General features: G+C 48.1%; 2 protein-coding genes across 8 annotated transcripts in view; both read left to right on the plus strand.

The window, feature by feature from the left end:
- GPATCH8 (G patch domain containing 8) overlaps positions 1 to 7019 on the plus strand; it is a 70621-nt gene extending 63602 nt beyond the window's left edge. For all 7 annotated transcript variants that reach the window (XM_004684085.2, XM_004684084.2, XM_012726347.1 and 4 more), the window contains one exon: positions 946 to 7019. In XM_004684085.2, the coding sequence (XP_004684142.1) occupies positions 946 to 4837 (3892 nt within the window). In that variant the 3' untranslated portion in view covers positions 4838 to 7019. The remainder of the gene's footprint in view (positions 1 to 945) is intronic.
- Positions 7020 to 10468: 3449 nt separating this feature from the next.
- The window catches only part of ITGA2B (integrin, alpha 2b (platelet glycoprotein IIb of IIb/IIIa complex, antigen CD41)), an 11254-nt gene continuing 8985 nt past the window's right edge, over positions 10469 to 12737 (plus strand). The window contains exons 1-3 of the mRNA XM_012726551.1: positions 10469 to 10656; positions 12096 to 12217; positions 12296 to 12715. Coding sequence (XP_012582005.1) covers positions 10469 to 10656; positions 12096 to 12217; positions 12296 to 12715 — 730 coding nt within the window. The remainder of the gene's footprint in view (positions 10657 to 12095; positions 12218 to 12295; positions 12716 to 12737) is intronic.

Below are 12737 nucleotides of genomic sequence, written 5' to 3' on the forward strand. Positions count from 1 at the left end.
AATTGGAAAATACAAAAGAAATTAAGATTTTTTTTTAAAGCTAAGTAAAGTACAGCCTTTGAGTAGATGTTTATCCATGTGTTGGTAGTGTACTTTTGGGTAGGATGATACAATAAGAAATGACAATGATCAAGAAGATGTAGTACATATATACAATGAAATATTACTCAGCAATCAAAAAAGATAAACTCATGCCATTTGTGGCAACATAGATGGAGCTGAAAAAGACCATACTTAGTGAAATAAGCCAGAAAGGAAAAAAAAATACTGGATGGTTTCACTCATAGCAGGAGTGTAAGGGATTGTTTGTGTGTGGGGGGGAATATAGCATACACACACACACTAAATATTTATATAAGAGAGAGAAAGAGAGAGAAATTGTAATAAAGTAAAAAAGAACATCAACTAACAACTAGAAAACAGACATTCTAAACAGACATTCTATAAGAGGAGAGGGGAACAAGGTCAAAACTCAAAACTGGAGTGGGAAGAGCATGTGGGTCTGCAGTGATGGCACATGGGTGAAGTGGGAAGTCCACGGGGATTATGACTGAGATGAAAAAAATGTAGAAAGTGAAGAATAATGTTGAAAATGTATTTATAAAATAAAAGAAAGAAATGATAAAAACTCATAGATTGTATCATTGTTAATGATGATTTGTTTAATTGTGTAATAGCCTCACTTCTTGTATTTTTTTAGCCAGCCTAGGAAGAAAAGCAGCAACTGACTAGCCGTAGGAATTAGGCTTGGTAGATTGACAATACGAGACTCCCTGATACCCACTAAGGAATTTGCCGTCATTAGCACAGGGATAGTGAGTGGCCACAACTCTCTCTCAGACTTACCTGTGGTGATTAGTAGAACATAGAAGTAATTTTATAAGAGCTACAAAATGTTCCCCTAAACTTGTTTTTTTGTTGTTTCATTTCCCGAACCATACACAGTGCACCTGGAAGTGGCCCTATGTTCAGACCAACCACAGTAGCCGTAGATGAAGAAGGTGGAGATGATGATAAAGATGAGTCAGCTACACACAGTGCCACAAGTGCTGCTGCTGCTTGTGGCCTGGGATCTGAGTTCTCCACAGATAAAGGAGGCCCTTTCACTGCAGTACAGATCACTAATACCACTGGACTGACACAGGCTCCTGGGTTAGCCTCCCAGGGCATCAGCTTTGGCATTAAGAATAATCTGGGGACCCCATTGCAAAAGTTAGGAGTGTCGTTTTCCTTTGCCAAGAAGGCTCCTGTTAAACTTGAATCAATAGCATCCGTTTTCAAGGACCATGCCGAGGAAGGGACCTCTGAAGATGGAACAAAAGCTGATGAGAAGGGTTCTGATCAAGGGCTGCAGAAGGTGGGAGACGCTGATGGTAGCAGTAATCTCGATGGTAAAAAAGAGGATGAAGATCCTCAGGATGGAGGGTCCCTTGCCTCAACATTATCTAAGTTAAAAAGAATGAAGCGAGAAGAAGGAGCTGGGGCTACAGAGCCAGAGTATTATCACTATATCCCCCCAGCACATTGCAAGGTAAAGCCTAATTTTCCCTTCTTACTCTTTATGAGAGCTAGTGAACAAATGGAAGGTGATAATAATACACACCCAAAGAACACCCCAGAAAGCAAAAAAAGCAGTTCTCCCAAACCTAAAGGCGGCATCAAGGTGACAGCAAGCCAAGGGGCAGAAAAGACAGTTGAAGTCTCAGAACAGCCACTGGAAATCAGTGTGACTGAACCTTCAGAGCCTGGAAGCAAAGCTGAGACAAAGAAGGCCTCAGGAGGGGATATAAGTGAGCAGAGTTTAGACAGTCAGGGTCAGAAGCCTTCAGAGGTCCAAGTGTGTGAGTCTAACCCTTCTAAAGAAACTTCTCAGGCCACCTCATCAGGGAAAGAAAGCCAAGAGGGACCCAAACACCCTACCGGTCCATTCTTCCCAGTTCTGAGCAAAGATGAAAGCACTGCCCTCCAGTGGCCGTCGGAACTATTGATTTTCACCAAGGCGGAACCTTCCATTTCATACAGTTGTAACCCTTTATACTTTGACTTTAAACTCTCAAGGAACAAGGATACCAGAGCTAAAGGGACAGAAAAACCAAAGGACATAAGCGGTTCCTCAAAGGACCATCTCCAAAGCCATGATCCTGGCGAGCCAAATAAAGGCAAGGAGGGGGCAGAGAATGTACAACACGCCTCTGCAGGCAAAGTGGATGCAACTGCTTCAGGGTCTGCCTGTAGCAGCGTGAATAAGCAGGAACCTGGGGGCAGCCATGGGTCGGAGACAGAAGACACGGGGAGAAGCCTTCCTGGCAAGAAAGAACGGTCTGGGAAGTCACACCGACACAAAAAGAAAAAGAAGCACAAAAAATCCAGCAAACACAAACGAAAACACAAGATTGACTCAGAAGAGAAGAGCTCAAAAGCAGAGTCTGGGGAGAAGTCCAAAAAGCGCAAGAAACGAAAACGAAAGAAGAATAAGTCATCTGCTCCGGCAGATTCTGAACGGGGACCCAAAACGGAACCCCCTGGAAGTGGTAGCCCGGCACCGCCAAGGCGACGGCGACGAGCTCAAGATGATTCCCAGCAGAGACCCCTCCCCACAGAGGAGGGGAGCGGTGGCAAAAAGGAGGAAGGTGGGGGCGGTAGCAGCTCTCAGGATCATGGTGGGAGGAAACACAAAGGTGAAGCGCCTACTTCCTCCTGCCAGCGAAGAACGAGCAGCAAGCGGAATAGCCGGTCCAGCCTTCGGAGTCGGCCCAGCAGTGGCGATGAGGATAGCGATGATGCTTCATCGCGCAGGCTGCACCAGAAGTCTCCGTCCCAGTACAGTGAGGAAGAGGAGGAGGAGGAGGAGGAGGACTCGGTCAGTGAGCATTCTCGCAGCCGCTCACGGTCGGGTCGGCGCCATTCCTCACACCGTTCTTCCCGGCGGTCTTACTCAAGTAGCTCAGATGCTTCTTCAGACCAGAGCTGCTATAGCAGGCAGCGCAGTTACTCTGATGACAGCTACAGTGACTATAGTGACCGATCACGGAGGCACTCCAAGCGGTCCCATGACTCTGATGATTCAGACTATGCCAGCTCCAAGCACCGGTCCAAACGGCACAAATATTCATCATCTGACGATGACTATAGCCTCAGTTGCAGTCAGTCCAGGAGTCGGTCCCGGAGTCATACCAGGGAGCGCTCAAGATCCCGGGGCCGTAGCCGCAGCAGCAGTTGTAGCCGCAGCCGGAGCAAGCGAAGAAGCCGGAGTACTACAGCTCACAGCTGGCAGAGAAGCCGGAGCTATAGCCGGGACCGCAGTCGCAGCACCAGGAGCCCTTCCCAGAGATCAGGCTCTAGGAAGGGGTCGTGGGGTCACGAGAGCCCTGAGGAGAGGCGTTCTGGCCGTCGAGACTTCATTCGCTCTAAAATCTACCGTTCCCAATCTCCACACTATTTCCGATCAGGGCGGGGGGAAGGTTCTGGGAAGAAAGAAGATGGCAGAGGAGATGATAGTAAAGGGACAGGCCCACCCCCCCAGAACAGCAACATTGGCACAGGAAGGGGGTCAGAAGGTGACTGTAGCCCTGAAGACAAGAACTTTGTCACTGCCAAACTGCTATTGGAGAAGATCCAGTCCAGGAAGGTAGAGAAGAAGACCAGTATGAGTGAAGAAGTGTTGGCCACCCCTAACAAAGCTGGGCTCAAGCTCAAAGACCCCCCACAAGGTTACTTTGGACCCAAGCTACCCCCTTCTCTTGGCAATAAGCCTGTCCTTCCATTGATAGGAAAGCTCCCAGCTACCCGAAAACCCAGCACCAAGAAATGTGAAGAGTCTGGCTTAGAAAGGGGAGAAGAGCAAGAGCAGTCAGAGACAGAGGAAGGACCTTCGGGGAGTAGTGATGCCCCATTTGGACATCCGTTCTCTTCAGAGGAAACCACTGGCCCCTTATCAGACTCACCCCCAGAAGAGCCAAAGTCGGAAGAAGCTACTGCTGATCATCCTGTGGCTCCATTAAGCACCCCAGTGCACTCTGACTGCTATCCTGGGGACCCAACCATCTCCCATAACTACCTCCCTGACCCCAGTGATGGGGACACCCTAGAATCCTTGGATAGTGGCAGTCAACCAGGCCCTGTGGAATCTAGCTTGCTGCCTATTGCCCCAGACCTTGAGCATTTCCCCAGTTACGCACCTCATAGTGGGGAGCCGAGTATTGAGTCAGCTGATGGGACCGAGGACGCTTCACTGGCGCCCCTAGAAAGCCAGCCCATCACCTTCACCCCTGAGGAGATGGAGAAGTACAGCAAGCTCCAGCAGGCCGCACAGCAACACATCCAGCAGCAGCTTTTGGCCAAGCAAGTGAAGGCCTTCCCAGCCTCCGCTGCTCTGGCCCCAGCCACTCCAGCCCTGCAGCCCATCCACATTCAGCAGCCAGCCACTGCCTCTGCCACCTCCATCACAACTGTCCAGCACGCCATCCTGCAGCATCATGCTGCAGCTGCCGCCGCCGCCATTGGCATTCATCCCCACCCTCATCCCCAGCCACTTGCCCAAGTCCATCATATTCCCCAGCCACACCTGACTCCCATTTCTTTGTCTCACCTCACTCACTCAATCATCCCTGGCCACCCTGCCACCTTTCTTGCTAGCCATCCCATCCACATCATTCCTGCCTCAGCCATCCACCCTGGGCCCTTCACCTTCCACCCAGTCCCCCATGCTGCCCTCTACCCTACCCTACTCGCCCCACGGCCTGCTGCAGCAGCTGCCACTGCCCTCCACCTTCACCCACTACTTCATCCCATCTTCTCAGGTCAGGACCTGCAGCACCCTCCCAGCCATGGCACATGAGTTGGGTGGGAGCCTAGGTACGGCCAGGGAAGGTGACCTATAGACGTTCCCTAGGGGGTGTTGAGCCATTGATCCAGCAAGTGGAAGCTGGGATGGGCAGTGTCTGACAGCCAAAGAATCCAGTTTTGGCTTGTGGGGGTGGTTTTAGATTTGAGGTTTGCTTTGGGTTTACTATCAGGGATATTTTTCCCTTTCCCCTGTTCGTCTGTCTCCTCCCCCCAAGTTTCTAAAGTAGGGGACACCAGTAAGTGCTACCCACCTACTCTGGCAACATGTCTAAACTGTCAAGTTTAGATACTCCCCTTCCCCACCTTCCTTTTATCCTCTGCTCTTCCTGTCTTTCAATTTTGAAGTATTTTCCACTTTGGCCAGCGGGTTGTCCATCTGGTCCTGCCTTGTCTTTGATCTTCCCTTGGTGACCTTGTGTTACCCTGGGTGAGGTGGGAAGGGAGTCTGACCTGGAACCAGATGCTACTCAGGCTGTTCTCAGTCCACTTTCCGCACAGACCGCGCCGTCCTCGCGCCCTCACCCCAGAAGAGAAGACCCTCTCGTGAGTTGAAGCTGTGTGGAACTGGAGTCGCCCGTGTGTCTCCCCAGAGAGGAACTCATGTCTGAAGGGTGTGTTTTCTTCTGTCATGTTGATGTTTCCTTAATTTATAGGATTTTTTTAATGTAAAAAAATTGCACTGAACTCTATAAACGTAAATGCTGCTTTTTGTAGCTCATATTAAAAAAGAAGTTCCATATTTGTAGTATACTGCAATAATATTTTTTACATCCAGCTCTTTAAGTGATCCTTGTTTTGGTGGCTTTGTGTAAATATGTTTGCCCTAGTTCAATTAAGAAACTTTAAAGGTTATAAAGTGAAAACAAAAAATAAAGTATTTGTTTTCTGCTAGATGCAAAAATGACTAAGCATGTATATTTTATCAAGCTCATGTATTTTTTGAAGTTATGAACTATAAAAATGTTAAAACAAGGGAAACACTGTTTGACATTTTTTTTTGCTGGGACAAAATGTTTAGTAATTTGCAGTATGTGGCGCCCCCAGCACTGGTATTTTTTAACTAATGGGTAGCAGTCAGTTGGAGGGTGTCAGAGGGATGGTGCTCAGTTATGACCGTCTCTGTGTGCTTTGCTGTTTTCTACGGAGAAGCAGAGGCCCCACAGAGGAGGGAGAGATTCAAGAGCTTTATTCTCTGGAAGCAGTGAAATTGAGAGTGATTGTCTGGGGGATCCTGGGTTCCTGGGCGCCTGTTCCAGGCATTCCATTTGCCTTCCTACTGTTTGGCCCCCTCTGACAATTTTTTTTTTAATGTGCCTTTTCGGTTGGCTAGAAACTAAAGTAGAAGTAGACTGGAGGCTGGTAGAGTTGGGATAATTTTCTTCCTCCTTTTTTGGGAGGTGAGCACACATAGATACTAAATATTCTTCTGCTTCATAGATCCATGCCTTCTGCCCAGCTTAGCTGAAGCACTAACAGTTCCCTTTTTTTCCCCTCTCATGTCACCTACCAGAGGAAATACCACCTTAGTTCCTCTCCTCCTCTAGCCTTTCACCCGGGCTCTCAGACCTAATCAGCACACTGACCCAAAGGTGTACATCTACAGGCCTCATCTTTGGCATAGACACGCTGCCCCCTGTCTGACAGTTCTACTTGTTCCTGTGGCCAGAGTTGGGTGGTCACCTGACAGGAAAAACCCCACTCACCTGGGCCAAGGCTCTGTTCTGCCTGGCTGCTCAAGTTCCCAGAAGACAAAGGTTTGAGTCTGAGAAGCAAGCTAGGCAGTCAAAAGTTCTTGACTTTCAGTGTTCTTGCCTGACTCGGAAGCATCACTTTCTTGACAGTAGCACTGAAAAAATGAAGTCCTCTGTTTGAAGTGAAGGAATTTCATCTTTCTTTGCTTTCACCCCATGTAAATATTTTTTTAAATACAGTATTAACTTTTTTTGTGCTGCTTCCCATTAGCTTGTAGATTGAGCCATACTCTGGCTGCCTCTCTCTGCCTTCCTGGGGGCAGTTTTCTTTCACTTCCAGAATAGTGATTTTAAAACTTAAAAAAATAATAATAATAACCTTACTTACAAGCCTAACAGATTGTATTTAACTTTATCACATACAATAGAGATATATATGCTGTAAAATTAGGGAAAGGAACTTTCTAATAAACCAATGATTTGTGGAAACTTAGTAGAGTCTGTCGTGATTGTTGCTCCATCCACTCAAGTTGGGAAGGGATGGAGTTAAGGACTACAAAGATCTTGTTTGAAGTGACCAAGAAATTCTTGTGTACTAGTAGTTTGTGATGTTTGGAATTGTGCTTCTCAACACTCTTGCCCACGTCAAGAGGCAGTGACTGTAGCCATGGGACGAGATGATGGTAAAGTTCCAGACCTAGGTAGATACCTTGAAAGGTGAGCCTTTCCAGTCTTCCCCATGATCATTTCTATTTCTCCCCATCTCACTTTAGAAATAGAATCTTTACTAGAATGTCTGGTGTGTGTGTGCGCAAAAATGGGTTTGGAATTTCGCTTTGACTTTTTAGGATAGTGTGTGAACTTCATTCAAGACAAGACTCCTCTGCCCAGCCTTTGTCCTCCAGGTAGAGTTCTGTATGCCAAAACCAGACTTAAATTGGTCTCAACCCTTTAATTCCACTATAGTACATGAGAGCCACCTGGTAAAAGGGAGTATGTCGTAATAGATAGTAGCCTCTATTCTTCTGTGTCTAGATTCTGTAAAGCCACGGGAGTTTAGCATCAAAAACTTAACCATTGATTTGTAGTGCTAAGTTAGTTTCCTGTCCAGTCTTTCAGGGAAGAGTAGCTATACAGCTGTGTACTCCCCTCAGCTAGAGAAACGTTTCAGATTGAACCCTGGATTGAATGCTCAGAGGTGCCTATTTTCCTAAAATAGCAAAATCCCTAGAAGTGATTTTTAATTAGAATTCTACTTACCTGATGGCTAGTTTTAGGCCAACTACAGGTTTTGTGCAGGCAAGATGTTGGCTGAAAGAGGCCGACTGGCCTGTTGAGAATGCTATGTGGAGGGGTGTGCGCCTGCATGTTCTGGGGAGGTTCTCCCTGGAGCTTCTCATTCTTCTACGCCCTGGATGAGTGATGCAGACCTTATCAACAGTTTACATTCTGACTTGTCAGAAATACCTTCACATCCCCAACTCATACCTGAATCATTGCAGTTCTCTAGCTGCCCTCCCTGACTAGACCCTTAGCTCCCCATGCCATTGAAGAATCTGAGAACAAACATTTTGTGTTCATCCCAGTGAAATTGAAAGGTCTGGGAGGACAGGGACTGATTGTTGTACTTCTTCGTTCCTTAACGCCTTACCTAGAGTTGAACTTCGGTAAACATTGAGTATAGTTCAGGAAAGACGAGCAAAGTAAGATACAACTAACTGCAGATTATACATCAGGTTTTAGCAAGGAAATGTTCAAAGATGATGGAAGACTTCTCTGTCTTTCATATTGCCTACTTCAGTGCCAGGCACAGAGTAGATTCTCATAACCGTTAATGAATTTTTAATTCATTGAGGGATTCTGGGGCTCTGAGTGATGAGCAAGTAGGAGCAGTGTGTCAACACTCCTTTACCCACTTTCTCAGGAGGGAGATTAACTTGGCCCTGATCCCAAAAGAACACCCCTGAAGAACAGAATCATTGAATACCTAACTCCCCCTTCCCAATCTGGCCCTCCCCCTGTTTGCAGCTCTTATTAATGGTCCCACTGTGACCAAACGGGCACCAAAGCTTCACATTCTTTTTGACACCCTGCCATATCCAGCTGACGGATTTTCTGACCTCTGCTCTCACTCCTGACAGTACCCTGGCTTGGGTCTCATCATCTTTGAGGATTTCAGCCACTGTCCAGCTCAGCGTCCCACTAATTTATCCTTTCCAGTTCTTTCCACAGACAGTATAATCATCCACACTGCAGTCCAATGTAGCTCTTATTCCCAGAATCTTTGTGATTCTCCATCTCTTAGGGATTTGTTACGCACATGATATTAGTGACTTCAGTTAGGCATAATCTCTACCCTTTCAAGGCACGCTTTCTGTCAAGGGCTGTTCTGTGTGATTATGTCTTAACTCCCTCTGGACTAAGTTCTTTAAGGATTTCCATGATTATCTTCCAATGCTTTGATCAAAATAAGAGCATTTTAAGAACTTTAATAAATGTGAGTTGATAACTGGGCTTCACAGTAAACACCAGTAATACAATACCCCTCAGTTGAGGACAGCAGGGAAATAGAAGGTAAGTATCAGACTGAATAACGATTCACTCTAACAAATGCATTACGCCAGTCACAAGCTTGGCACAGGGAATTCAGCGGTGAAGACCCAGATGAAAATCCAAGGTGCTTCTAACCTACTAGGAATTTTGAGCTGTGTGCTGAAGTGGTGAATCAGAAGACAGGAGCTAAAGGGATTCTGGAATGGAAGAGGGTCGGAGATGGTTGTTTGATCACAAAAATCTAAAAGAGGATGCAGCTATATTCTTTTACTCCCTATCTGATCTCTTGAATTTCCTCCCAGAAAACTGCTGTCTGGAAAGACATTGCCAGTAAGACTTGTCACTCCTCTCCTACCCATAGATTACGGCCTTGCTTTTCTGCTCAGAACACTTCTTTCTCGTTCCACTACGTGACTGTGTGCATCGTTCACGCCTGGTGCCTGTTTCCACTGCAGCTCCCTACCCCCTGGGTTCCTGACCCAGGGGCTGAAGAAAGTGCCATGTCCAGGGACTCATGGGCACAACCCAGTGAACAGAGCTTGACTAAACAATGCCAACTGTGCTGTGTTTGTGTTTTAACCCCAGAGTGCCAGCCTGAGGAGTCAGGGGAGGGGGCTTCCCTTAGGCAATGACCCCCCTCATCTTGGTTCAACCTCTGAAAGAACAGGTGGGCATAACCTCAGAGACTGTGAGCCAGAATACCCTGGAATGATACTTTTATCCCTTTTGCCCTTTAGATCAGGACCCATTCACTTCTTCCCTAACACTGGCCATGCTGCAGTGGCCACATTCAGACTCAGCCTGAGATGGAGGAAGAACTGCTAAGATGGATGGTTGAAGCTGCCCAAGGTTCTGAAAGGAGGAAGTAGATAAGTGCCTCCTCCAAAGGGACATGCAGCCCCAGGTCTTATCAGGGCACAACAGTTTCCTTACTCTTCTCCCCACCTCTGACAAAGTCACTGTCAGAGCAGTGCGGTCACTGTGTGAGGGGAGGAGGAACTGGAGCTGGGCTAGAGTGGGGGTATGCAGACCAGCTAGTTCATAGTGGCACGGTCCCAAACAGTGATGAATGCTTTGAGTAGCAAGGTAGTGGGGATGGGATCAAGAGACATGGAGAGGCAGAATCAGCAGGACCTGGTGCTGCACTCTCAGGAAAAGGGAGCTGTCATGGCTGTCAGACATCAGCATTCACCCCCTGGAGGCCTCATCCCCTCCCTGACAGTCCTAGAAAACCATGCAGCCCCAGGGTCTATAGCCCATGCCTCTGTCCACTGCTCAGCAAGCAGCTTCCAGTATGATAAGAAAAAAACTTCCTGTAGTTGAAACTGTTAGAAAGGAAGGACCTGACTCATTCCTGCCTAGGAGCTGGTAGAGGGAAGATGCCCAGAACTTTGAGTCCACTTCATGCCCTCTGGCTTCTAGAGTGGTTGCAGCTGCTCTTGGGACCTAGTGCTGTTCCTGCAGCCTGGGCCTTGAACCTGGACCCAGCAAGGCTCACCATCTACACAGGCCCCAACGGCAGCCACTTTGGATTTGCTCTGGACTTCTACAAGGACAGCCGCGGGAGGTGAGCCGAGGGGGAAGGTTGGGTGCTGGAGAAAAGATTCTCCCTTCGCTACCGCTTCTGTGAGGTCTCAGTTCAGTGTGAGTTCTTGCTAGGAATACTAGGGAGGGACCAGCTTAGATAAGGATGTGTATGTTTTGGGGAGCCCCAATGGGCAGATGAGCACTAAAACAATCAGAACTAAAGGAAGATGGTAGTTTTCCCCCAAAGACTTGGATAAAATCCTCTTTTCTCCAAAGGGTCAGTTGTATGAATTATAGGCAGGAGCATGAGTCTGAAGTTGACTCAGAAATCAGTAAAATCATCTGCTCACCTCCACCTTGCTTGTCTATCCCATTCCCATCAAAATTATATTTGAAAAGCAAAGCGCATTAATGCTTGGGATTGATCAGGCCACAAAATGAGACTATCCTCCCTACCTCCCTGAGAGTCACTGTGGTGGACACTGATTCCCAGCCTTGGGGAACAGCAGTGGTGTGGCATCAGATCCTGGGAGGTTTCCTCTGCTGAAGAGCAGCCCCACACCACTCCCCCCAAAGTCAAGCCCCCTTCCCAATGTGGTCCCCAACCGATACTGATAAACCATGAGGGTAAAAGTGGGGGAGAAGTGTAAGTGTTCGACCCTTTCCCCTTAACTCAATAATTCTGAAAAATCCTTCAAGGTCCCTAACTCCCAGGTCTAACTTCTGGCTAACTTCTAGCCCAAATCTCTACTTGACTCCTTCATTCCACCTCTGCTTCTTTCTTCTCCTTTTCCCAGGTATAGGTCTAGTAGGAATCATTCAGTGAATATCCTGTATGCTGGATAAAGAAAATAGTAGTTTTTCAGCACTTGTTAGGTGTGACTTAGCGGGCACCATGCAGAATGTCCCTCACACATTTACTTCATTAGCTTCTGGCTGGTGATTGGTTGGCAATGTCACTTATAGATGCAGAGCTATGATTTGAACCCAGATTTGCAAGTGTCCTTAGTGATGTCACCACTCCCCCCCCTTCCAAGTTTAGAGATGCCCACTACTGTCCCTAATTTTTTACCATTAAAACCAGCTCTCCAGAAGGGATCTGGGTACAGTCTCCAGACATACATTCTAGGGAGCATGTTAACCCTCCGGTTTTTGGTGGGGAAATGAGGAGTGTAGATGGTATATAGAGTTTCGTAGGTCTTTTTCAGCAAGGATATCAAACCCCTCTATTCAAATCAAATCACATGGTCTGGCCCCAATTACACCTTTAATTTGCTGGGCTACTTGGACATAGATTTCCCCACCTGGGAGTCAATGTTATGGTCCACAGCCAACAAGGTTGAAATCAATGGCCTGTGAGGTCTCCTTTGGGAAAAGCGCTCAAAGCACACTGCTCCTTTTGGTCAGGCTGCCAGCGCTGGCACTGGGTAACAGGGTACCCCGGAATGCACGCAGCCCTCACTCAGCTTTCCTACGCAGCTTGGCCATAATAGTGGGTGCCCCGCAGAATCTGGGCCGCAACCAGGAGAAGATGGGCGGCGTGTTCCTGTGCCCGTGGAGGGCCGAGGGCGACCAGTGCAACTTGCTGCTCTTCGACCTAAGTAAGTTCAGCACCAAGAGGGAAAGAGATAGACGAGCGCGAGTCGCCGGCTTCAGCGCCCGCTCCTTGTGCCTTCCAGACGATGAAACCCGAAAAGTAGGCTTTCAAACTTTCCAAACCTTCAAGGCTCAGCAAGGACTGGGGGCGTCGGTCGTCAGCTGGAAGGACAGCATTGTGGTGGGCAACGCACGACGGGGAGCAGAGAGTAGACGGGCAGGGGGGCGTGGAAGGGCGAGGGGAAGCGAGTCTTGCCCCTTCCCAATCTCCTGTGGTCCACCCCAGGCCTGCGCCCCCTGGCAGCACTGGAATGTCCTAGAAAAAAACGACGAGGCTGGGAAGACGCCCGTGGGTGGCTGCTTTGTGGCTCAGCTCCAGAACGGCAGCCGCGCAGAGTTCTCGCCCTGTCGGGACAACACCATGAGCCGGACTTACGAGAAAAACGAATTCGGTGAGCTCTCCTTTCGGTTCGGGCTCCGCCTCCTCGCGGCCACGGCGTCGGGTTGTGAGCGCCCCAAGCTGCG

The sequence above is a fragment of the Condylura cristata genome, unplaced genomic scaffold (genome assembly GCF_000260355.1).
Source record: "Condylura cristata isolate star-nosed mole 26May11 unplaced genomic scaffold, ConCri1.0 scaffold00017, whole genome shotgun sequence".
In the NCBI taxonomy this organism is placed as follows: domain Eukaryota; kingdom Metazoa; phylum Chordata; class Mammalia; order Eulipotyphla; family Talpidae; genus Condylura; species Condylura cristata.